The sequence below is a fragment of the Castor canadensis genome, chromosome 1 (assembly GCF_047511655.1).
Source record: "Castor canadensis chromosome 1, mCasCan1.hap1v2, whole genome shotgun sequence".
Lineage (NCBI taxonomy): Eukaryota > Metazoa > Chordata > Mammalia > Rodentia > Castoridae > Castor > Castor canadensis.
Genome location: NC_133386.1, coordinates 170,380,419 through 170,404,807, shown reverse-complemented (window position 1 = coordinate 170,404,807; position 24,389 = coordinate 170,380,419). Strand labels below are relative to the sequence as shown.

The 24,389-nt window shown below is 40.4% G+C and overlaps 2 protein-coding genes across 13 annotated transcripts in view; both read right to left on the bottom strand.

Annotated features, from left to right (window-relative positions):
- Nucleotides 1-2,398, bottom strand: part of Kiaa1549l (KIAA1549 like) — a 275,501-nt gene extending 273,103 nt beyond the window's left edge. For 2 of the 6 annotated variants that reach the window (XM_074044089.1, XM_074044098.1), the window contains exon 1: nt 1,944-2,398. In XM_074044089.1, coding sequence (XP_073900190.1) covers nt 1,944-2,181 — 238 coding nt within the window. In that variant the 5' untranslated portion in view covers nt 2,182-2,398. The remainder of the gene's footprint in view (nt 1-1,943) is intronic. The other 4 variants (XM_074044115.1, XM_074044106.1, XM_074044134.1 and 1 more) reach the window with 4 other exon arrangements.
- A 13,591-nt stretch (nt 2,399-15,989) lies between these two features.
- Nucleotides 15,990-24,389, bottom strand: part of Hipk3 (homeodomain interacting protein kinase 3) — a 95,464-nt gene continuing 87,064 nt past the window's right edge. For 6 of the 7 annotated variants that reach the window (XM_074044070.1, XM_074044040.1, XM_074044052.1 and 3 more), the window contains 5 exons: nt 23,988-24,284; nt 23,217-23,357; nt 21,629-21,864; nt 20,883-21,010; nt 15,990-19,914 (listed from right to left, as the gene is read on the bottom strand). In XM_074044070.1, coding sequence (XP_073900171.1) covers nt 19,438-19,914; nt 20,883-21,010; nt 21,629-21,864; nt 23,217-23,357; nt 23,988-24,284 — 1,279 coding nt within the window. In that variant the 3' untranslated portion in view covers nt 15,990-19,437. The remainder of the gene's footprint in view (nt 19,915-20,882; nt 21,011-21,628; nt 21,865-23,216; nt 23,358-23,987; nt 24,285-24,389) is intronic. The other variant, XM_074044078.1, reaches the window with a different exon arrangement.

Below are 24,389 nucleotides of genomic sequence, written 5' to 3'. Positions count from 1 at the left end.
AAATCAGAAAACAGTTGAAAGAAAGGGGGAAGTAAGACCGGGAGCCCAGTGTTTAACTCTTCCATTGAGAAACCAGTCATGAAACAGGACCAGCAGCCAACCCACAAGTGAACCATGTAGCTCAGACAAAGAAGACAGTGGATCCACAGGTGGGCTGAATCACTGAAAACTGATCACCAAGGGTGACAGCAGAAAGAGCATCCAAAAAAGCACACAGGAAGCAACAAGTCACTTCCATGAGAAGGGAAACGATAAGGGGTTGGGGGAGCTACATTCACCTTAATGGGTTTTACCATCATCTTAATCAAAGTGTCTTTCCCGGCCCTGTGTCCTCATGACCACTACATTACAAGAAAAAAAGAAAAAGGAGACCAGGGCTAAAACCAAAAGATGTAGATCAGAAGTCTCCAAGTCAGACTCTGGTTGTCTGAAACAGGAGCCAAACAAAGTCACGAAGGTTCAAACGAAGACTGGGTACAAAGGTTGGGAGGGAAAAACAGATCAGAGAAAAATCATCTGGCATCAAGCTGAATAGGGACAGTACATGAAAGCCACATTTCACATTAGAGACGGTTCAACAGTTTTGGGAATCTGCACTCAAAGGAAAACATCCACAAGTGAAAAGCTCACAAACAACTTACAAAACTATCAAGGATCCGATACATTTTTAACAGATGTTCTGAGACAGTATTTACCTGTGTCTTACTCAGAACTTGGCTTTGAACCATTGTGCTAAATACACAACAATGAACACTGTTACAGAAACACCAATAGAGGCTAAAATTCTTCAGCACCTTGACCACCGAACTTTGTAAGCCACTATAGTCATAGTAGAAAATTCCTTGACAGTAGCTAGCTTACACACATAGATACCTCATACCAGTAACTCTTTAACTGATTCAAAGGAATATGGCTTTGAATTGAGCTGTTGAAGATTAGAAACATTTTTAACCTGAAACCTTATTCGAAACAATGTGTAAACTCACTATAATTAGGAATTTAAATCTAATTGGGGGAAGGCAGGCACAGAGAAAGTAGAGGTCCTCATTATCCTTTTCTAGAAAACCACAAAACTATATAAAGGAATTGCCATAGTGAAAGCTGTATTCCTTGATAAGCTGAATGTATCAAGAGCCCAGAATTCCATCACAAACACAAAAGCCTGCCCTTTACAAGTGCCATAGTAATCATTCTTATTTCCAAGACAATTGCTGACTGCACAGTGTAAGTTTTGAAGCACTTTAGCAAAATTATTCTACCCAAATAGTTACAACAGATTTCACAAAATTGTCCAAGGAATTACAGAAATCAATTTCTGAGGGACTGTTAGAGTCAAAGAGCCAACCATGATTGTATTTAAATAGCCTCCCACAAACCGTGGATTATATATTTATTATTAAGTGCCTGAATCCTTTCGCAAGGTGTAATCAATTATTTTATTATCTCCGTCCTCAAAGAAAAGGGATCCACTATGGACAAAGGGGGAAACGCTGTTTTGGAAGCCGACACGAGAATTGCTTTAAACTCTCTAGCCATTCCATACAGTTAAGACAAAGTGGACACTCTCAACAGGGAGCCCAAAATATAGTGGGCGATCCCATTCGAAATGTGTCCTACTAAAAACACACCTGTCTTAAGGTGTCCTAAACACACCATGTCTTTATCTAAATGGAGCGTGCCTGGGGGACCACTAGGAAGGACCTGCAACTTATCGGGAAGGGAGACATGAATGCTCCTCATTTCTTTCCCCGCTCAACCGTGCCTTCCCCGGAGACAGAGTCCTGACAGTTCGTCCGCTGTTGCAGCAGTAAAGGGCACAGAAAAGCCCCGCGCCGGTGCTGCGGAGACCTCTCCATCCACCGCCACCCGGTCAGGTGCGGGCCTCGACGGGTAGCCCCGCTCCTCAGGAACCCGCAGGTGACGCAAAGCCACCAAGTGCTTACCCGGATCGGCCCGACCGTGCTCGAGGAGGGCAGCCAGCAGCAGGAGTACCAGCAGCAGCGGCTGCAGCGGCGGCGGCGCATCCTGGGACGCACGGGTCCCCGGGCTCCTCACGCCGGGGCAGCGCGCGGCAATCCCGCCGGCCCGGCCGAGCCCATGCGCCCGGAGCCGGCCTCGGGGTCCCCGCGCCGCCGACCCAGCTTCCCTCGGGCCCAGGGGCTTCGCCTCCCGCAGAGCCATGGGAGCCCTTCACACATCCAGGCCGCTGCCTCGCTCCGCACCGCGCCGGGGAGCCCTGCCCACGGCGCCCCGCTCCTCACCGGGCATCTCCAGCCATAGCCCGGGCGCCGCGGCTCGCTCGCTCGTCCTGCCTCTGCCCACGGCGGGTCTGCGGAGCCGCGGCTTCACCCGCTCAGGGGCCGGGGCCGCATGGAGCCGCGGCGGGCGCGGGCCAGGGTTCCCACGGTGCCTGTCGCCGCGCGCTGGCGCGCCCCAGCCAGCGAGGGTGGGACGGGCGCCGCCCGGGGTCCCCTCCCCCGGCCCAGCGCCTGCAGACCGAGGGGGCGAGGCTGCGAGAAGCGGGGAGCGTGGGCGGGGGGGGGGCTGGTGCCGCGGGGCACGCTCGGGTCCCGCCCGTCCGCCCGCCCGCCTCCGGGTCGGTCTCCTCCTTCGCTCGCTGGCGGTCGGGGTGGCTCGGCTCCGGCTCCGGCTCCGGCTCCGGCTCCCGGGCCGCGAGTGCTACTGCAGCTCGAAGCGGCGCCTCATTGACAAAGAAAGCACGTAGCACCGGAGCGGGTGAGGGAGGCGAGGCCGGCGCGCGCGCGCATCCCCGCGCGGAACCACCGCGCGCCCCCCCGCTCCCGCGCGCCCGCCGGGGCCCCGACCCAGGAGCGGACCACTCCCCTCCCTCGGTTCCCGCACCTGGAGGTCCTTTATCCCCGTCAGCTCCCCCGCCCCCCAGAGTAGGGAAGGTCGGCGGGAGAGGTCAAGGAAGACCCGAAGGGGGTATAAATAAAGGGTCATGGTCAACGTGCCCAAGGTCTTCAGCCCGGATTTGGGACACGCTCTTTGTAAATGCGCGGGAGCGCTTTGTGCTTTCTGAGGAGCTGGCGGACACCTGCATGCCGGTTTCACCCCTGAGGACACGAAGCCACTTGTAATAAAACGCTGGGTTCAAACACATTATTACCATTCATTACAACCCTACTAGGTGTGAAGCAGTTCCCTGGGCACGGGGCACAGGGAAAATCAGAAGTCTTTTTCCAAAAGGTCCCTCCTCCCAAATAGGAGCGTTGAGCAGTCACTACCCAGGGGAACAAATGGCCAGGGGCAGCTGACTGGTCCTCCTGCTCTCACCCTTGCAGGCCTCCACAGCCCTAAGCAAGCTGCCTGGTTTACAGGTGTTTCATACCTCCTCCAATGAATAGGTATTTATTGAGCACTCACTGTTTGCCAGCTACCATGTAGGCCTGCAAGCAGGGGAAAACATGCACATTGACTTGGTGAAGTTCAAGCTTTGTATGTCCAACAATAGTGCCTGTTATATGCCAGGCCATGAGCAAAATCCCTATAAGGAATAGATGGAATATCAGACAGATAAATACTATGGAGAAAGGTCAGGGTAAAAGAATGAAAAGTGGGAAGGGGGTGTTGCAATGTTCAATCTGGTGAAGGAAGGCCTCACTACAAAGGTAACATTGAGCAAAGACCCCAAGGAGGTGAAGGAACAAGCCATGCTGTAAGAACATTAGAGATAAATGGAAGAGTAAAAATAAAATCTCTGAGGCAGGGCCTGCCTGGTGTGTTCAAGGCACAGTAAGTCAGCCAGTGGGTCTGGAAGTATTTAACCTCACTCATGGTGCATCAAAGGCGTAGAAATCACAACTGGATTTCATCTAAGACCCTTTTTTTTTTTTCACATGCTAACTTCTAAGAAGTTAGATATATCCTGTGTGTCTCAGATTCACTGAAATGTAGAAATACAGGTTGAACATCCCCGATCCAAAAAATCCAAAATCTGACATGCTCCAAAATATGAAACCTTTTGAGTGTATGTCAGCACCCAAAAACTTTGGGATTTTGGAAAGTTTCAGATTTCAAATTTTCAGATTAGAGCTGCTCAACCAATAAAGTTTATACAAATATCCCCAAACACCAAACAACTCTGAAATCTGAAATACCTCCAGTCCCAAACATTTTGGATAAGGAATATTCAACCTTTCTTCCCTGTTGAGGTTATGACTTAAATCTTGCACTTCAATTAAATTAATTCTACTGTTCTGATTTGTTTTAAGAAACAAAGAGCTACAGTTGAGAGTATGGCTCAAGTGGTCGAGCACCTGGTTAGCAGGCACAAAGCTCTGAGTTGAAACCCCTACTGCCATCAAGAATAAGGAGAAAGAGAAAAAGAAAAACTTGCAGTCTTGTTGAAGCAATAAGGCAAATTACAAAGTCAGTTTGAGACACTAATGAGAAAGTTCATCCATGGCGATGATTCGGGTGACATTACAAGACATGAGCAATGGCAAGAGACAAGGAGATGGGGGGGGTGGTGATGACAGAAGGCTGTCCACGCAAAGTGGGACTGACAGACATAGGTGTCAACAGCACAGGTTGGGAGAGAGGCAGGAAAATGCAGACTTGGAGTGGTAGCGCTGCTCATTTGAAGCATACAACTCAGCCAGGAAAATAAGAGGCAGACAAGTAAGAGGACTTTGAGGCCAGTTTGTAGAAGGTCTTGGATACATTTGGGCTTTTCCTCAAAGGAAGGGGGAAAGAAAAAGGAAAATGAATCACCCTAAGGAGCACCAACCCTGCACCAGGCTCTCATTTAAGACCTGAGGACAAAAAAGTGGGTGTGATGGAAAAGAACATGAATGTTTTACCAGCCAAAGCTGTCACTAACAACACAGGCAGGGTGGATTCACACAGAAAGGACAGAGAGTGCTGGCCCAAGACAGAAAAGATACGGAAGGGGAGAGGGCTGTGCATGAGGCAAGAGAGGCAAGACTCAACCATGGCCAGGTTCTCCATGAGAGTTTAGAGAGAAGAGAGAAATTCTGGGCAACTGCCATGGGGTGAAGAGATAGCAGATGCCTATCTCAAAGGCATCCTCTGTGTTGTAAATAGGATTTCCCCTTTGCCAGGGGAAAAAAAGAGAAGAGATAGATTGTTTTTCACTTTGGTACTTACAGATTTAAATTGAGGCTTTACCATCTACTTGCTGTATAACTGGGAAATTACATCTTTATAAATCCCATCTATAAAACTGGAATGATCAGAATAACTCCCTCACTGGGTTGTTTTAAGGATCAAGTTGGTATATGTCAATCATTGAGAAGTATACTCGACATACAGTAAGCACTCAATCAATCTTATTATATATTATATGACAATTGCAACCCTTAAAACCATCAACTCTTTTGTTCATTTTAGTCTGCTTAACTAGGGTTTGGGGTCTTTCCCAATGTGCAAGCTTATTATCACATAGCTTTAAAAAGTCAGTGTTTTTTATGTGAGTCATTTCATTAGGCAGGGGGGAAAAGAACAATCTTAGGACAGTGGTCTTAGGCCCTCAGTTGAAACTTCTACCATTCCCATAGGGGAAATGTCAGGTCTCTTCTTGCATTCTTCTTTGTAATAGCAGATATTTCTCCTCTAGTCCTAAGCTCATCCATGACAAGCCTACACTTCTACACTTGAACCCCTTGTCTATGCCAGGTCTATTCTGAGTCTCGGGTTTTGACAGTGAACAAGCCTTTGCCCCCAGCCTTATAATCAAATGGAGGAGATGAGTAAATACAGAATTATGCCCCAGCTCGGAGTGGATGGGGGATGCTATGGGCTCCTGCAGAGGAGAGTGCTGAGAGAGGAGGCTGGAGAGGTAGACAAGGGACAAGCAAGGGACATGTGCCACATGGAGGAATTTAAATGTAACCTAAAGGACCATGGGATATACTTCAGACACCTGGATTCCTCATTTTAAAATTGGAAGAAATGTAAAATGAAACTTTGAACATGGCTTCCCTTGCTTTCAGTGCCCTTGAGAAAACACAGGCTGTAAGTGGGATGGACTGTCTTGGTCCTGAAAAAAGTGCTTAACATAGCAATGTGGGTGCCCTGCAAACTGAACCTGCCCTGGAGACCAAAAAGATGCAGCTGAATTCACAATGCCAGAGGGCACTCAGAAGCTCTGGGAGTTCTGATGAGAGGACTTGTGTGTTTCAGGAAGCTCACCCTGTCCATCTGTCATGTCTTCCTCCCCCCCGGAAGAGATAAAGAGGTTGTTGTAGAAACATAGGTCACCTTGCTTTCTTTTCTACCATATATCTCAACCCATTTCTCTAAGAACAATTTCCTAAGCTTACCCCAAGGCCCAGGATGACAGGCCCAGCAAGATGATGACAGCACCCACCAGGACCAGCTGCCAGTCCCCAGGTGGGTGATGCTCATCTCAGTTCTTACAGAGGCCCCCAAAGCAGCCTAGCAACTCAGTGTTTGTTGACTTAAATTTGACTTCCGTTGATGGCTTTTCAACTCCCCCAGGTTCTGGCTAATTATCCTCTAAACCCTCCAGTGGGAGGAGACAGCTTTTTTTTTTTTTAAGTCATCAAGGGCCAATTTGTCTAATATTTCTGCTTCATCTGGAACTCTTCCGGTTACAGAGTAGGGATGTGGTCCAGGCTTTGGCACTGTGAGGTTAGTTCATTTTTAGTGTATCTCTTTGTCCAACAATTCTTACTTTGCCGTGTTAGACCTTTTTTCTCAGGCAGGCCCTATATGGTAGGAACCAGGACTAAGACTAACCAGTGATTTACAATCTGAGTTCAAGCCCTAACTCTGTCACCTACCAACTGGTAACTTGGGAAAAAGTTTAAAACTCAGTATTCCTTCCAGGAATCCAGACATATCTACCTAGGTTGTCATGGTGTCTACCCAAGATAAATTTCATTTAAGATAAATGAAAACATATGTACTCAAAAATATTTCTATACAAATATTTCTAGCAGCATTATTCATAATAGCCAAAAAATGGAAACAATCTAAATGTCTATGAACTGGTAAAAAGATAAACAAATTTGGCACCAAAGAACATTATTCCTTAATAAAAAAGAACAAGGTATCATTACATGCTATACTTATAGACTTTGAAGACATTATACCAAACAAAAGAAGCCAGTCATGAAAGGCTACATATTATAGAATTCCATTTATAAGAAATATCCAGAAAAGAGACAAAAAAATCAGATTAGTGGGTGCCTGGAGCCAGGGGAATAAAAATGGCTAAATGGGTAACAGTTTCTTTTCAGGGCAATAGAAATAATCTAAAATAACAGTGTGGTGATGGTTATATAATTCTGTAAGTGTACTAAATAAAATTCATTCAATTTTATACTTAAAACTAGTGAATTTCATGTTATGTAAATCATATCTGTGTATATGTGTGCAGTGCTGGGGCTTAAACTCAGGACCTAGCACACACTAGACAAGCACTGTACCACTGAACTACATCCCCAATCCTGTAAATCATACTTTAATAAAGCTGTTCTAAAAACAAAATCTGGACCTGGCACAAGGTACTCAATAAATCTTACATATTATTGTCATATAAAATCCTTCTCAAGCACATAAAAGGAAAGGAATTTTATGCATGAATTTTCACTTTAAATTACTATCATTTTTGAAAGGTAAGAAGTGATAAAAAATACATATTCTAATAAGGATATTAACACATTTGCAATAAATGTCATTCCCTGAACAACCAATGGCCTTTTCATTTGCCAAAACACTTCTATTTTATTCGGTGGTCCAAATGATGCATCTTCGAACCAATGAAACCCTCACCCCTTAGAGCAACACACCAAATCCTAATAGCATTTTCCACTCTGGAGTACTTGTTAGGTGTCTGGCAGTGGCCACTTTTTATACATTAGTCCAGTCATATCTATCATTTCTTCACATCTGACTGATGATTAACCATCGCCCCTCTTTACTCCATTTGTTGAATAAACCTTTTTTTGGGGGGGGGAGGGAGTACTGGAGTTTGAACTCAGGGCCTTATGCTTACTGGGCAGGCACTCTACCATTTGAGCCACTCAACCAGCCCTTGTTCAATAAACCTTGATGAATTAGACAAAATTCATATCTTCAAGGTTCTCAGGATATAGCCAGGGGGAAATTAAACTATAAAACTATCATTTATGCCATAGATGAAAATGATATAAGGAAGGAGATAGCAAATTTCCCCCTTATCAGAGAAGACACAGGGAACACTGGAGCTGGGATGTAACAAGCAGACAAGATGGGACAAGAAAGAGGGCATTTCTGCCATGCCAAGATGCAGAAGTATAAATCCACAGGTTTCTTCAAACAAGATCAAGTTACTAATATAATAAGCCCACCTTATTCAAGGATTTATGATACATGGTTTAGACCAACTGCAGTCAAAAAATTGCAAAAATCAAAATAAATTTCAAAAACAAAAATTTTTTTAATTCCCTCGCATGCATTATGCAGCTCAGTTAAATGGGGGAAAGCTCTCAGTCAGCCCCGTGTTATTGTTAGTTGTGTTTAAAGCTTGTGATCTGTTGAGTGTAATTTCCCTGCCCTTAATTTTGTGAAAGTCTGCCTCCCAAAAAGCAAGGTAAAAGTTAATGGGCTTAATTTGAGTGATAAAGTGAAAATTTTAGATTTGTTGGAAGGAGGCAGGTCTTCAGTGGAAGATGGGTGATATTATGGACAAAATGAATGAAGTCCACTGTACATTACTGGACTTTGTGCATCCTAAGCACTTGTGGGTTTTCCTCAACAGAAGTCTCCTCAGAACTACACAGAGAGTGAGGGTTTACTGTATAGCTATTTCATACAATGAGAAGTGAGAGTTTCTATTGATAAACAGAGATGTTAAAGTCCCCCTAAAAGACTTGGCCAGTAACCTGAAAATGGTAGTCAAGACTTTTGAGCTTTGGGGAAACTGGACAAGGACTTGCCTTGAAACTGATTTTGATATATACAACTCTTCTTTCACTGACATTGTGTGTTGACTTGCGCCCTCCCCCTTACCCCTAGCATCTCGTTATTCCCATTGCTACCATCAAGATCAGAATTGAGCTGGCAGAGTGGCCCAAGTGGCAGAGCACCTGCCCAGCAAGCGTGAGGCCTTGGGGTCAAACACCAGTACCACAAAAAAAAAAAAAAAAAGTTGAATTCTGGCAAGTAATGAGGAGGTTGGGAGACAGACAAGCGAGGGAGGCAATTACATAGAAACAAGTTCCAAGGTCTGAACCAAGGCAGCACAATAAGGATGGAGGAGAAGGGAACAATTTTGGATCTGATAAGGGCAACCAAGGACGCCTAGTGGAGGGGGAAGAAAGGGAAGAAGGGGAGAGGGAGGGAGAGAGGAGTACAGAGCAATATATCTGGGAATATAGGAAAAGTAGGCTTAGGAGAAAAGAAAAGAAGAGCTAAAAATGGCATCCAGATAGTGATGTCCACTGGACCTGTCACAAACTGTAACATGCACCTGCATTGCATGGGCATGTCGTTAAAAATAGATTCTAATTAAGTCGGGCTGGGGTCACCCAGAGTCTGCATTTTTAACCAATTCCCACATGATGCCAATGCTGATCAATAGATGACACTTTAAGTAACAAGATCTTTGAACATAGGGCATGTATGTTAACTCAGTAAAGGAATTTGTAAAAACTCAAGTCCCTGAACTTTCGTTGTTTTTGAGAAGCTATTCCTGAAGCCAGCTTTGTTTCTCCTCTTTGCTTCCCTATCAGATGGTTTATACTTCCCCACAATTACTGTGTGGGTCCTGCCCTGATTATTCTCTCTTCCCCAAGTGGGATTTTTAGCTAGTGATGTGTGATCTCAGTGACAGTTGTGTTGGTTCCATTCCTAAGCCTGATGAACCATTCATGGTTCAACTCTGCTTCTTTTCCCTCTTCTTCTGGGAAAGCATGTCCAATATTTATAATGCCTTCAGTCAGGATCCTAAAATGAACAAGCCCCATGGAGTACAAATGACCTGTATCAGGAGCAGAGTCACCACCAGCCTGGGACCAACATATAACAAGAGCAAGAGATAAGACTGTTGTTTTCAGTGACTGAGACTTGGGGTCATTTGTTACCATGGTATAACCTAGCAAGAGCTGACTAATAGATTCTCTCAGCTATTAAAGAAATGAAGGAAGGACAGACACAGGACAGTTAAAAATAAATATTGCATTTTAAATTAAAAGCTACTGAATGAAGCCTGGCATGGTGGTTCATTCCTATAATCCCAGTTACTCAGGAAACAGAGGTAGAAGAATGGGAAAAAGTATGAGACCCCTTCTGAAAAACAAACTAAAAGCAAAAGGACTGGGGGAATGGCTCAAGTGGTAGAATGTTTGCCTCATAATCATGAGGCCCTGAGTTAGAACCCCAGTACCACCAATAAAAAGCATTCAACCTTCACTCTTTATGCATGTAAAGCAACCAGCTTGTGAGGGCAGATTGCTAAATTCTCAGGAATTTCATGAACTAGTTATTAAACAGTCACTATTTTAAAATTGAATTACACGAAGTTACAATTAAAATCAATTGTTAATAAGGCAGCCCTCACTTTTCATGGGTTCCAACATGCATGAATTTCATTTACTACAGTTTAGTTAACACTAGTCTGCCTACAATACTGCTTCATTTTAGTTGACATAGCATCTTAACTATGAATGACTGCATAGGATACAAGCTTTACAGCTAGCCCATTTTCCACCAATCATTAATAAGAGATTCATGAACAGTAACCAATCATGTCACTTCTTTCAAAGACTTTCAGGGACTGATCATCACTGACCTGCCATTCAGTTCACACAAACATGAAGTTTGTAGTTCAGTTACCTTCTTGTCTTCCAGAGACAAGTGCACATAACACTTTTTAACAAATGCATAATCAAAAGAATTGGCCAACAAAAGAGAAAAAAGCAAAGAAACGCAAAGTGATATTGCTGGCAGTAAGACTGGACTCAAACCAAAATGGAGTGACAGAAGTAACAGCTGATTGTGGGAATGTTAACAGGCACACTGTTCAGTGGACCACACAGATGCAGCCAGAGGAATTCAAAAATGGCAAATTTATCTACTAAATGAGCAAAGTGGTCCTGACAAAAAGCAAGAAGATTACCCAGAGACAAAGTGATACCAGAAAAAATTCACATTAGAGGGATTTCTAGAGATCCTGCCTGACATTCGAAGCCCAAAAGGATAAAATGCAAAAAGATGATCCAAACTTAGATAGGAGTGTGACAATTTGCCAAGGTATAGGAAATTTCCCAAGCTCTGAGGAAAATGCAAGCAACTTTTAAAATATGGATAAATTGCTACAAAGAAATAAAACTAATTCTCAGTATTTCTAATGTTTTGAGTAAAATTAGCTTTACTATTTGTTTCCCTATACTAATAACCAATCACAAGAGACTCTGTAATACCTTAACAAAAAAAAAAGCAATGAAAACAGGAAACAATGGTAATTTCCCCACTGATCATAATCACTTTATAGGGTTTCAGCTTAGTCATTTTTATGATTCCACACTACTGTCAAAAGTGAAGGCTGCTTGTATTTAAATCTTAACATTTTATAAATTATTCTACACATTTTACTATTACCTGCATGCTTTCAAAATTAGTTATGTCTGTTGTATCTATATGCAATGGTATATATCACTTTCCAACTCTGTGTTCAGCAAGACACACAGGTAACTTGAAGTGGTGTGTGATGTATTATTTACATATTACTATATATATTTATGTAAATGTATATATATTATATTTAGATATATAATCTACATATTACTTACAGTGTATTATTTACACCATGGAAATTAGCAAACACTACAAGTCAGGGCTTGATTTATTTTTGTTGACTGGACTTAAGAGAGTAGTGAAAAGTCACACATGGTGTTACACATGCTAAGGCAGGATTGCAAGTGCCATGCCAGCCTCAGCTACACAGCAAAACCCTGTCTCAAAACAACAAAGAAGTGATGGAGAAAATGTTACTGCAAATTAAATTTAGAAATGTTTATTAGTAACTATATGTTGTGAATAGGAAAACTAATTGAAGGAAGTCCTGTCCCTCAAATAGTATTTGAGAACTATCATCAGATTGAATGAAGATTCAGTCATGTCACAGGTGAACAATTGAGGTTCCAATAGATGTTGCTGTTTTACTTTGGTTTTTCATGCAACAAACATTCATGTAAGAACTATACTTGCTCCTAATAACATGAACAACTTCAGTAATCAAGCACTTATTTCATAGCCTGATTTTGTCAAATTATGATTGAAATACAACCTTGGGTTAAATATATATAGAAGAGTTTGCAATCAACTAGCTCTTTGGTTCCTTTCTATGTGAACAAATAAAAAATTTATAATATGAAGTGTTGAATACTCTTAACATTTAAATGTGTGCTACAATGTTCTCTGTATAATTCATAACAAAACGTAACTTCACATACATACATCCTCTCCTCCCTTGTCCCATATGGCTTGTAAACATTTTATCAGCACTGGATTTAGAGAAGAATGGAGTGAGGTAAAATATGCCCAGGGCCAAAATTCCAACATTGCTTTTTTTCTGTTGTCATAAATCAACTAGCAAATGTCTTAAAGCCTTTTCCTTCTACTGAAAAATGTAAGAAAGGAAAATAGAAAAGAAGGATAGATTTTGGCATAGGAAAAGGATAAAGCATACAAAAGACTGGTGCAGTTTAGGTTTTGAGTGACTGTTACTCTTTCTTTTTTACCTCTTTCCTCCTTTTCCAAAGCAGCAAATCTGAATGTTCTATTTCATTTGCTGGAGATTAAATCATCTACACATTTTTTTTACTACATGGCAGGGAGGAATGGATGAATGAGTGTGTATCTTCCTTTCATTCCACAATAAACCAACCAATCTAAGTAATTTAAGAATTTACTAAGGTTTAGAATGCATTTTCAAAATAGATATATAAAAATCAGTAACTTCTCACATTATATTATCAACGTCCATGGAACATAGCTTACACTGCCTGCATTTCTGCATTGTTACTTTTTGGTGTGGGGGGTGTGATACTAGAGTTTGAAGTCAGGGCCTCTCAAGTGCTCACCACTGAGCCACTCCAACCATTTCAGATTTTAATTATTTTCCAGATACGGTCTCACGCCTGGGGTGAGTCAGACAGCCATCCTCCTACTTATGCCTTACCCCTCCAGCAAAAGCTGTGCTTTGTTACTTTCTTTAACGTTCCTATAGCATCAAGCTTGAAAGAAAAATTATTGGAGACCTCTTTCTCCCCCTGCTGGCCAGGATACAACATAGCAGTACTGTACGGAAGGAATTACCAAATGTCAAAACTGAAACTCAGTGTCCAGCAAACTGGGTACTTAGACCAACTCAGGCCTGCAGACAACTCACCAATTGTATACTGCATTTAAAATTTAAATCCCAGCTGGGCACCGGTGGCTCACTCCTGTAATCCTAGCTGCTCAGGAAGCAGTGATTAGGAGGACAGCTGTTCAAAGCCAACCAGGACAAACAGTTCCCAAGACACTATCTCAAAAATACTTAACAACAAAAAAAAGGGTTGGTGGAGTGGTTTAAGGTGTAGGACCTGAGTTCAAGCCCCAGCACCAAAATAAATAAATAAATAAATAAATAAATAAATAAATAAATAAATCTAGACATGGTGGCACATGCTTGTGAGCCCAGCTACTGAGGAAGCAGAGGCAGAAGGATTGAGAGTTTGCCAGCCTGGACAAAGTTAATGAAACGCTATCTGAAAAACAAAACTACAACAAAAAAAATGGCTGGGGACATAGCTCAACTGACAGCATTTACCTATGAAGCTCAATCTCCAGTACCAACAAATACATATTTAATTTTTTTTAAACTTTGAATTAGTTGCCAAATTTCTTTTCTCTGAATTCTAGATAAGTCAGTGTCCGTTGGGTCTGCCCTCCTACATGAGCTTCCTGACTCTGGCATAGGCTTTCGCCCTCCCCTGCGCTATAGCCCCACTCAGTCGGCTTCAATTCCTCAAGTCATCTGCCCAGCTTTTATTGCTGAGTTTGCAACACCAAACTCTCACTTACCATTGAAGAAACTGAAGCCCAAATCGCTCCAAATCATACTACCTATTTAATAACAAGGCTGAGAAAGACTTGGGCCTCCTCAATTCAACAGGTGATTGTTAAATTTATTCTTTTATGAATAAATGTTTAATGTCTACTATGGCCAAACACATGGCAAATGTCAAATATATAGCACCCAGAAGATAAAATGGTGTGATTCAGTGTCCATCTGGTGGGAAGAGCAGACAGGTAATTATAAAAAGCATGGTGGAAATGAGGACAGAGGGAGAAGGAGCCATGGTGGTGCTGTGGCACAGCTCTCATGTCACCACCTGGTCCAAGGTCATCACAGTTGTGATTAGTAACACAAGAGACTAAAATTCTCCAATGTCCTCAAACCCTAGGGTCCACATTTATTCAACATTCATTGGGCACAAATGCAAACCATTGGGGACAAACAGTACTAAACACTGCAATTATCAGATCATTTCCTCTGTGTTTGATGTCTGCAGTAGTCACTCAGCTTCTCCTTACTCATCACGGCTTTAGAATCACCATCTGTAGACACTATGCTGGGCTGGTGGGTGAGGGGGCAAAGTCAGTAATAATCAGAAGTGCACAGTAATTGCTGGGGAAGCAATACCTGCAGAGTAAGACTTGGGTAGCAGGCATATGGGATTAAAGTCAAACTAAGTAGAACCCGATCTTGGTCAGCAACAAACAGGGTGCCGTAATTGGACACTCATACAAAGAAAAGGAAATAACTTTTGTATCCAACTCATTAAAATTACTCCAATGGCGTTGTTTGAAACCTGGGCTCTTTGGAGAGATGGATGGTTCCAGAGCTGATGCAAGAAACATGTAATGTGAGCCTTTGAAACCTTATTGGACCAGAAGCAAGGAAACATACACACTAATGAAATGATGTAAAAAAGAACTTGAAGATAGTCAGCAATTTTAACTTAATGACTAAGACAAAAGTCACAGGTGGGCATGGTGGTACATTATATGTGATCCCAACACCTGGGAGGTAGAGGCAGAATGATTTTGAGAGTTCCAGGCCAGCGTGGGCTACACATTGAGACCCTACCGCAAAATAAACCAACCCACCTCATTCCTGAGTTAAGGCCATTGTACTTGCTGCTTTTTCCCTTACATGACTAATACTGTCCTTGTCACAGCTCTAACATCACTCTCTGACATGTCCCCTCCAGTGGCTTTACCACAAACAAAATACTGAATGAAGGACAGTGAACACTAAAAGAGTTCATCTGTTATACTTCAATTAAAAGTTGAGAGAGAGAATGTATTGTTATGGTGTGGTCTGGATTAGCACGTCTGAGGCCCTGGATTTGATCCCTAGCACCAAAACAAAAACCCCTTTTCACTGGTGTGTTTTGGTAGAATGTGCTCCCCTCCCCCACCTTTCCTAGTGAAAGACCATTGAAGTAGGATGTAGTATTTGAGTACGTAACTGAAACTGGCCTACTGCAACTACATTCTTTGGAAGTCTCATGTCCCATATTCTTAAAATTTATGTGAATTCCTTCTTCTTCATCTGTGCATATTGAACAGAAGTATTTTCCTCAAAAATTTTTGGGAAAACCTAATATTCAAGGTAACGGGCCACCACTACCTTGTGGCTGCAAGTACTTCTGGCACACTATCAGACTTCGGTCTTAAAGATCAGTAGAGAGTACAGTAGCTATGGTTATGTAACTCGGCTCATGTCAGGTTCCTACTCACTAGCAATATGACTTTGAGCAAGTTACCAAAATATCTTGTGCTTATTCCCTCATACGTATAGCAAAAATAATGATACTACCTCACAAGGTGTCTGAGAATTTAAAAATGAAAGCCTGCATATTAGGTACATGGTGTGGTTGACTCTTCCCTTCTCTACCCTGTAAAGCAGTACTAAAGTAGGGGGAAAAAAAGTCAACAAGCTGTTTGCTGCAATATATATATTTTAATTCAAAGTGAATCAACAGTAATACACCATAAATTCTTATTTTGACACTCACCAAAATAGTCACCTGGAAAACCCGCTTTTTGTGACAAAGTACAGAAGGCTTGGTCACATTTAAATCACTGAGAACTAGAGAGAAATACTATCGCAAACTGTAATAGACATTACATCCATAAAAATTTTCCCAGTCCTTATTGTAATATTGCACAGTGCAATTGCTACATGGCAAACTAGTGTAGCATAGAAGTAAAAGCAAAAACAAACAAGTCAAAGAAAGCCACAAGTCTAAAATTGTTAACGGTTAACAGTTCAAACTTAGTAATCAAATCTATAGCATTGGATTCATTAAAACAAATCTTCCTACACCTTGCAGTGTATGAGTTAACTTTTACTTAACACAAACCAGATTTAAAATTAGCAGTAGAGATTTTAAAAATTAAAAGGTTTTGCTAAAATAGTAACATATTTAAATACCCTGAAGGAAAAAACTAAATATCAGAATAGTTGATAAAAATTAATTTGCAAATTAAAATAGTATGCAAATATGCAGCTTGGAAATCATGCAGTGTTTTATTTAAGAAAGCATTAAAACCAAAGAAAACTGATAAAAATGGTTTTTAAAGAGGGTATAAATCCACATGCTTTTGTCTCAACATTCTAAATTTAGACTTTAGTAGGATTTTGAAGTTTTTAACTTTTAAACACATCAAAAAGTCCATGATTGCAATTAATTAAGAGCAGTGTATTTAACTGCAATATGCCTTTAACAAACATTACTGTTGCAATGAAAATGTTGACCTTTACCATTTAACTGTCAGTTTAACAAGACTACCTGAGTCTTGGAACTTAAATACAAAAAATATATCATTTCAGGGCAGTAAACATGGCCCTGAACAAAAAGCAAACTGCGCCAGTTTTGTACCTGTTGTGATACGATCGATCTTTTGCACTTGGTGTTTCTGAAACATCCATTGCCAGCGTTGATTCTTTTCCAAGAAATGAGCAGATAACAGTAATCTGCTAGACCATATAAATAAAATCAGAACGCTGTGGATGGCAGCAACTTTGTAAATAGTGACTCCATAAATGTGTCATCTGTAAATAATCTTTTAAATTAATCTTACTCCTTATTATGTGTATTATATATTTTTTCTATTTATATAAAATGCATAGAATTGATTAATAAAAACACTGAAACTTGTGGGGAAAATTAAGTCCTTCATTTTCAGTGTGACTAAAAATGTACTGCTGGTTTTTATTTTATGATCTAATACTGTAATTTTTAAAATCAATCTCAGGCACATTTATTTCATTGATGATTATTAAATAAAACACTGCTTGTGTTAATGGAGTAAAGAAAGGTTCACCCATTATTAGCTTATTGTCAATGCTGTAGTACAGCTGTACTAGTGGTATGCAATTCATTTATAGAGAAATGCTGCAAATCCAAAACATCTGGAGAGGTTTACACCCCAATGCTTTGTACTGTGTATTCCAGTAAATGCTATAAGATTATATTCCAGATTTTAAGGAAAAAAAGTTAAGTCAAGCCTGCAAGATACAGCTTTCTCAAGTCTACACTGCCAGTATGAAAATAAAAAATTAAGTTACATTGATACATCCAAGTTTTTATATGCAGTGATGAGCACAAACATTAATAGAGATAAAATACTGATGCAAAAACACACCCCAAAATAACATATGCAATTATTTTCCATCATTTACAATACAGTAGTTACAATGACACTCCAAACAGAAAAGCAAAGTAAAAAATCAAAACCCCAACTTCTATTTCATGTAGTTAGACTTATACAGAAATCAGAAGGCTAAATAACAACTAGTTAATCATCTAATTTCACAGCTATCTGAAGTGGCAATCGTTATATAGCAGCTTATCTATGATACATTCAAGATAAATGATACAATTTATTACTTGCCTGTAAGCTAAAACACAGCCTCAGTTTAATACCTTTCTTTAAATTCCACCTCTACACTACAATATACTTGAGGTCTATGCAAAAAGTAGCTACCTTTTATATAAGAAATGGATGATTAAGTCTTTGGTGCTGTAAAAGCAACTTCATTTAAACATCATCACCATCACCACCAAGGGAGGAAAAAAGGAAGGGGAAAACCCAAGACACACTTCCTAGGAAAAAAAAAAAAAAGCATGTAATTTTTGTCCCTGACGGAATGTATTAAATAAGCAAACACCACCAACAAGCAAAACAATTACTACAATGTAAAAATACTTTAAAAAAATAACCAAAAACCAAAAACCCTCTCACATGCATAAATGAAAAATTGCACACAAAGAACTCACATCTTTTCAAGCTTCAATAGTAAATATTCTGCTACTATTTATTAAATACTGCGTGGTCTGCCCAAGCTAAGATGAAACCACATCATGAATCAATGAGCATTTTGCATTTTCTTTCATTATCTACTCAAAGTCATGCCTACCGCACCTCTAAACATTTTTAAATCCAATTATACAGCAAACACTCCCAAAATAAACTTAGATTGTATTGCAGTTTCACTTAACAGTATATAAAAAGCTGTGCTGTGACAGTTATCAACTATCCATTAGATACTGAATCAATTTTTCTTAAGCACTACAAACTCCTTGCTTTTCTTGAAGCTAGATCATTCTGAAAAATCAGACAGTAGATTTCAGCTATAGCAAACATGCTGCCCTCTTAATAAGGAAAGAACAGCTACCATCTGAAATCATACCACACAAAACCAAAAATGAACATTACTCTATCAAAAGAAAACTAAAGAGTAGGTCTGGATTTTAAGTGCTGCAGTCCTCAACATTTATAGATAGGTAATAACATTAACAACCTCAAATATTTAAGGCACTATGTGTGGGAACGGTTTACAATGCAGCTGAGATTATTAGAACAACATTAAGAGCAAAGTCTAGGCAACATTTTGCCCATGCAAAAGACACATGCAAATGTAAAGAACAATAGCTCAATTTCTTAGGTTATGTGACCCAACATTTATACACTAAGACACAGATAATACAATTCACTGTACGCTGTAATTCTGACATATGTGCATCTGTTGCTCTAAGTCTGTACACAGAATGGCTTCCCAAATGTGGACGTGTCTTGCACTAGTTAGAAGGCAATTTTATAAAAAATAGCAGGAGCAAAACTGGACTTCTGCTCCCATAAGTCACCTGTCTAGTTACTACATAAGAAGATAACATGACCAAAGACAAGTTATACCAAATGTGCAAAACACATTAAAAGTTGAGATTTTTTTTTTAAAGCTCAAAGTTGTTTAAATTGCACCCAAGTCTACATGATTCAAAAATAGTTTTCTTGTGCCATGGCTAATACTTATTAAATACCATGTCTTTATTTTAATCAAATGTTTGTGTCATTGAGCTTCCTCAATATGCTGTTTTTGACTTTTCACATATATGGATACTGGCTGAGTTTGGTTGGACTCAGTGGAAATCCAGTATATGCAGGTGATGCTGCAATGTAAGAATGTGGTGGGAAGATTGGCTTGTACTGAGTCTGATGAATGGTTGGGGATGGTAAGAGGCGGGGATTTATGCCCACAGGGACTTGGTGAACTATGCCACTGGGATGGGAGATATTGTAAGTCGGATGCTGTAACATAGGTCTTGAGGTACATGGAGAGGCTAAGAGGTGGGCCACTGGTGCAGCACTACTGAGGGTGGCTGATGATGGGTATGGAAGTAGAGTAGGCTGTCCTCCGAGGTGTGTATTTCCAGCCAAATGGGCATGCACCGCTGTGTGGTTAGGACTTCCATGAGAAAGAGTGAATGGATTACTGGTAACATTAGTAGGGATGTAAGCTTGCTGTCTTCGATGTCCAAAGTTTCCATTCCACTCTTGATGCCCAGATCCAAAGTGCTGAACCTAATCACAAAGAAAAAACTGACTGAATAACATATTTCATAAGATCAAAGGACAGGAGGAAAGAGACTGTGACTGATTAACTCACAGTACATCACTCAGACTTTTAGCTTATACCAAGGTAAGTAGAGAGAAAAGTACTCAACTTTATATGTGTGTATTAATGTTTTAACTTATTACTACATATTATTATATTAACATTACCACTTCTACTGCTAGTTCTATTACTGTCACCATCACTAGTAACAGCTATCATTTGTAAAACACCTATCATATGTAAAGCCAACACTTCATATATGACTTTATTAAATTCCAAAACAACTATTATTCCGATTAACTGTAGTCCAGATTGTTGAAGAGACCTGGCCAAGGTAATATATATAGTATATGGCAAAACTAGGACTTGAACCCAGCTCCAACTCCAATACCTGTGATCTTTTCTTTCCCCAAGTGAAACACAACTGCCAAGCACAGTGCTGAACAGAAAGAAGTGCCCACTAAGGTCAGATAGTCACCTCAACTAATACATAAATAAAGCCACCAAGACAGGAATGGTGGTTCATGTCTATAATCCCAGCACTTGGGAGAGAGGGAGGGAGAGCGGAACGAAGGAAGGAAGGAAGGGGGGGTGGGGAAGGAAAGAGAAAGGGAGGGAAGAAGAAAGAAATATAGTCACTAACCTGTAAGTGTATGTTCTGACTTAAAGCACTTGAGACAGCAAACACTACAAATTTCTCTAAGAGAAATGTAAGAATTTGACGAAGAATATAAGCTCCAAGGAAAAGGTGCTTAATTATCCTATTTAGCAGGTTACACTTTAGTCACTTGGATAATGAAAAGGGAAAAAATTTATTGAGACTGCTTATGGTTTCAGAATTTATTCTCCTCTAAGTGGAAAAAAATAAAAATAAAAAAAATAAACAACTGCCAACCTTGAACTACAGACTCTTATGAGTCATAAATAAACATACCTGACTGAAATTCAAATGCTGCTGCTGGAATGCTGATGTTAATTTCTGCTGACGATTACCCCCTACAGAAGGCTGGTTTAGTCTTCCTGGGGCAGACCGTCCTTTTATTAATGGCTGGCATGTAGAATCTGCCCACAACAAGAAATATTAGAGAGTTGGTGCTTTTTCCTTCTCTAATAAAAACTGTAAAAAGTCTTGTATTTTACATAATAGTGATTTAAGAACCTTAAATTTAGATTTTAAAAAAATGGGTATGATTTCTAAACACTGACTATTAAAAAAGATTTGGGGGGGGGGGCTAGAGCATGGCTCAAGTGGTAGAGCACCTGAGTTCTAACCCTCCGTCCCCCAAAAATGAAATTTTTTTTAAGGTATAATAGACATGGCAAGGTCAAGGTGGAACTTCAAAGATGATTTCTGACAACCATGTTCTCTGACGTTCCTATATTAAGACCTTTAAAGGTTGATCCGAGTAACGAAAGCCCAGGCAAATTAAAATTGAGAGTATATCCCACACCACTTCGAGGAGGGGAGAGAAAGGATTTTAAAAAGGGAAATCCCAAAGAACTTCAGTGAACTACAGATTTCCAGGTCCCCTCCTCTTTGAAGGAGTTTCCCCTTTTTATTTTCACTTTTCTGTTTCCCCCATAAAAATCCTTTTACTTCTACTCCCCAATAAACTTTGCTAAACTCTCGCTCTCAAAATAAATAAAGTTCAATCAGAGAAACAGGAGTACTCAGTTTACCTGTGTTTGCCATATGCTCTTCCGCACTTAATCCACTGTCTATTCCCATTGGCGGCACCACAACAGTACAAACAGCTGGCTTGGTTTCCGTGTCAGCAGAGGTTACTATTTCTGTGTTTTGAGGAGTGTCCTCCACAAAATTGCTCTCTACAAATGGACTATCATGCCCTGAAGAGTCTGATGTTGGAGAGCCATCCACAGTATCACAGCCACTTTCTTGTTCTTCATCTGACATGCTGCAAGAAAGCATTTTTATGAATGGTATTTTTCCCAACATTAATCTAATGTTGAGTAATATCCAGTCTCCAGTAAACTCATAAGAATTTTATTCAGTTATTTTATACATAATTATTCCTTTTGTCTGACCACTAGCATGTTTTCATAGAATTTGTAGGCCCTCAAATCCATTCTCTATTCCAATGATAACCTAGTTCTGTCCTGTATCAGGAACATCCTTTTGGCACTTGATGTTCTTTCTCATTTCTCTTCCCACTTTCCTCAGTAGCATTTCATTAAAATTCATCTTCTTTAATTCTAGATTCTTTCATCTAAACAAAAGAAGTACTGTTCTGTATAATTTAAATGAAATGTTCAAACATACCAGCATGTGACTAAATCTGGTATTTCAGATTTAATGCTGAGGTTAGGATTTGTTCCTTCCTGAAAGGCCTTCTTGACCTCTCTGCAGACCTAGCTGGAGTCCCAAATTTCTCTTCTCCTCCAGAGATTCCCCTGTGCCCACCTCCTTGAGATTTCTACATTATTATCTGGTTTCTCTGTTTGTTTTGGTGGTACTGGGGTCTGAACTCAGGGCTTTGTGCTTTGCTAAGCAGGTGCTTTATCACTTGAGTCACACCTCCAGACTTATTATCTGTTTTAATCACTTATTACTTTAACAATTTGAAGCATCTTTGTATATATGTATTTTGTTTTTATTTTTATACCTTATGTACTTATATACATATATCAACTTCTAGCCCACATTACAAGTAACTTATAAGCTAAAACCAAATGTATTTCACGAAAATTGTTGTGGCTTATCTCCCAATGTGTTAGCACATCATGCTTGTTAGGAGACTTTCTATTTTAGTGGTAATGCATGTCGCTGGACAAAAGGAAGGTCAGGCAAGGAAATAAGGACAAAAGCATGCAAATCAGTCACCAGTGGTAGAAAAAAAAAAATCACAGTGGTTACTCTATGATAGTGGGCCAGTCAGTACTTCATCATGTACATTCCTTTTCTTTTACTAAAGTATATGCTTATTCCAAATTTAAGTTACAATAGTAACTTAACTCCATGGAGCTCAAGTTGAGAATGTAACTGTTTTTTAATCCTTTCTAAAATAGACGATTCCTTAAAAAATCAATTCTTAGCACTTTAAATTTTCACTTAGAGCTATTCTATAACAATGGAGAAAATTACTACAGAAATCTAAATTTACAAAAAGTGATGTAGTTCAGAAATTGCGTTCAAGAGAGAAATCACTGTGGTAAATTGGCAGATATTAATTTACACACAACAAAAAGAAATTATAGGCTTTTTAGTATACTTGATATTTATTATATACTATTATTGAAATTCTTTTACCTATTCGGTCTCTTGCAAGGGGATGGGCTGGACTGCCCTGAGGAGCTGGTGCTCAGAGTACTATCAGGACTACTTAATGAACACATCCGATCAATATTCAAAGTGCTCTGGCAAGCTTCACAATCGAGACTACCTTTACACCTAGTGGAGAGGGAAGGGGAAAATACGGGTCAAAAATGAGGAGATACTCTCGAAGTAGCCAAAATTTACATTCCTTATTTAAGAATAGAAAACAGCTACCTGGACTAAAATTTGAAGCTTCATTTTAAAGTTTAAGTACAGGTAGAATGCTATAATGATCACATTGAATACTGGAAGTCCCCTCTGTGTAGAACTTGATTATCAGGTAGTACTAGGGTTTGAACTCAGGGCCTCAAGCTTACTTGGTAGGCACTCTACCACTTGAGCCACTCTGCTGGCCCATTTTGTGTTGGTTATTCTTGAGACAGGGTCTCACATTATTCCTGGACTGCAATTTTCCTACTTATGCTTCCCTACATGGCTGGGATGATGGGTTCTCACTACCGCGCCCAGCCACTGGTTGAGATGGGGTTCTCACTTTTTCCCAGGACTGGCCTCAAACCATAAATCCTCCCAATCTTTGCCTCTCAATCAGGATTAAAGACTTGAGCTACCATGCCCAGCTCTGATCACCCATTTGAAGTTTTATTCTAAAGGATACTGGTAAGGAGAGTCACAAAAAGTTGTTTTTCAGCACTCCAGAGGGCGCCACTATCATTCCTGAAGATGCACGCTGTGGGTGATGCTTACTCTCTGAGTGAATGTCGGGGTGCGGTCTCTTCCTCATCAGTGTCACTGCTAATAGTGATTACACTCACTGCAGGACTCGGGGAGTCGGCGATGATGATCGTTTGCCGTTGTTTGTCTGAAACGGATGAATCGGAGTCCTGGCTGACAGATGCTTCGCAGCAATTTCTTGCCTCTCCTTCAGAGTTATGATTGTCCTGTGTTTCTACACAACTTACTTCCTCGACATCTTTCCCATTCATTATCTTTGGAGAAATAAATGCTGAATGTGGGATATTGGTATTCTGCAATGAATTACCCCTGCAACCAAAGGAATAATTTGTAATTTCTACAATCAAAACATGGGAATGACATTTTCTAAGGTATCTTGTCAGTAAAATGAACAATGCAAACCTTCACTTGTTC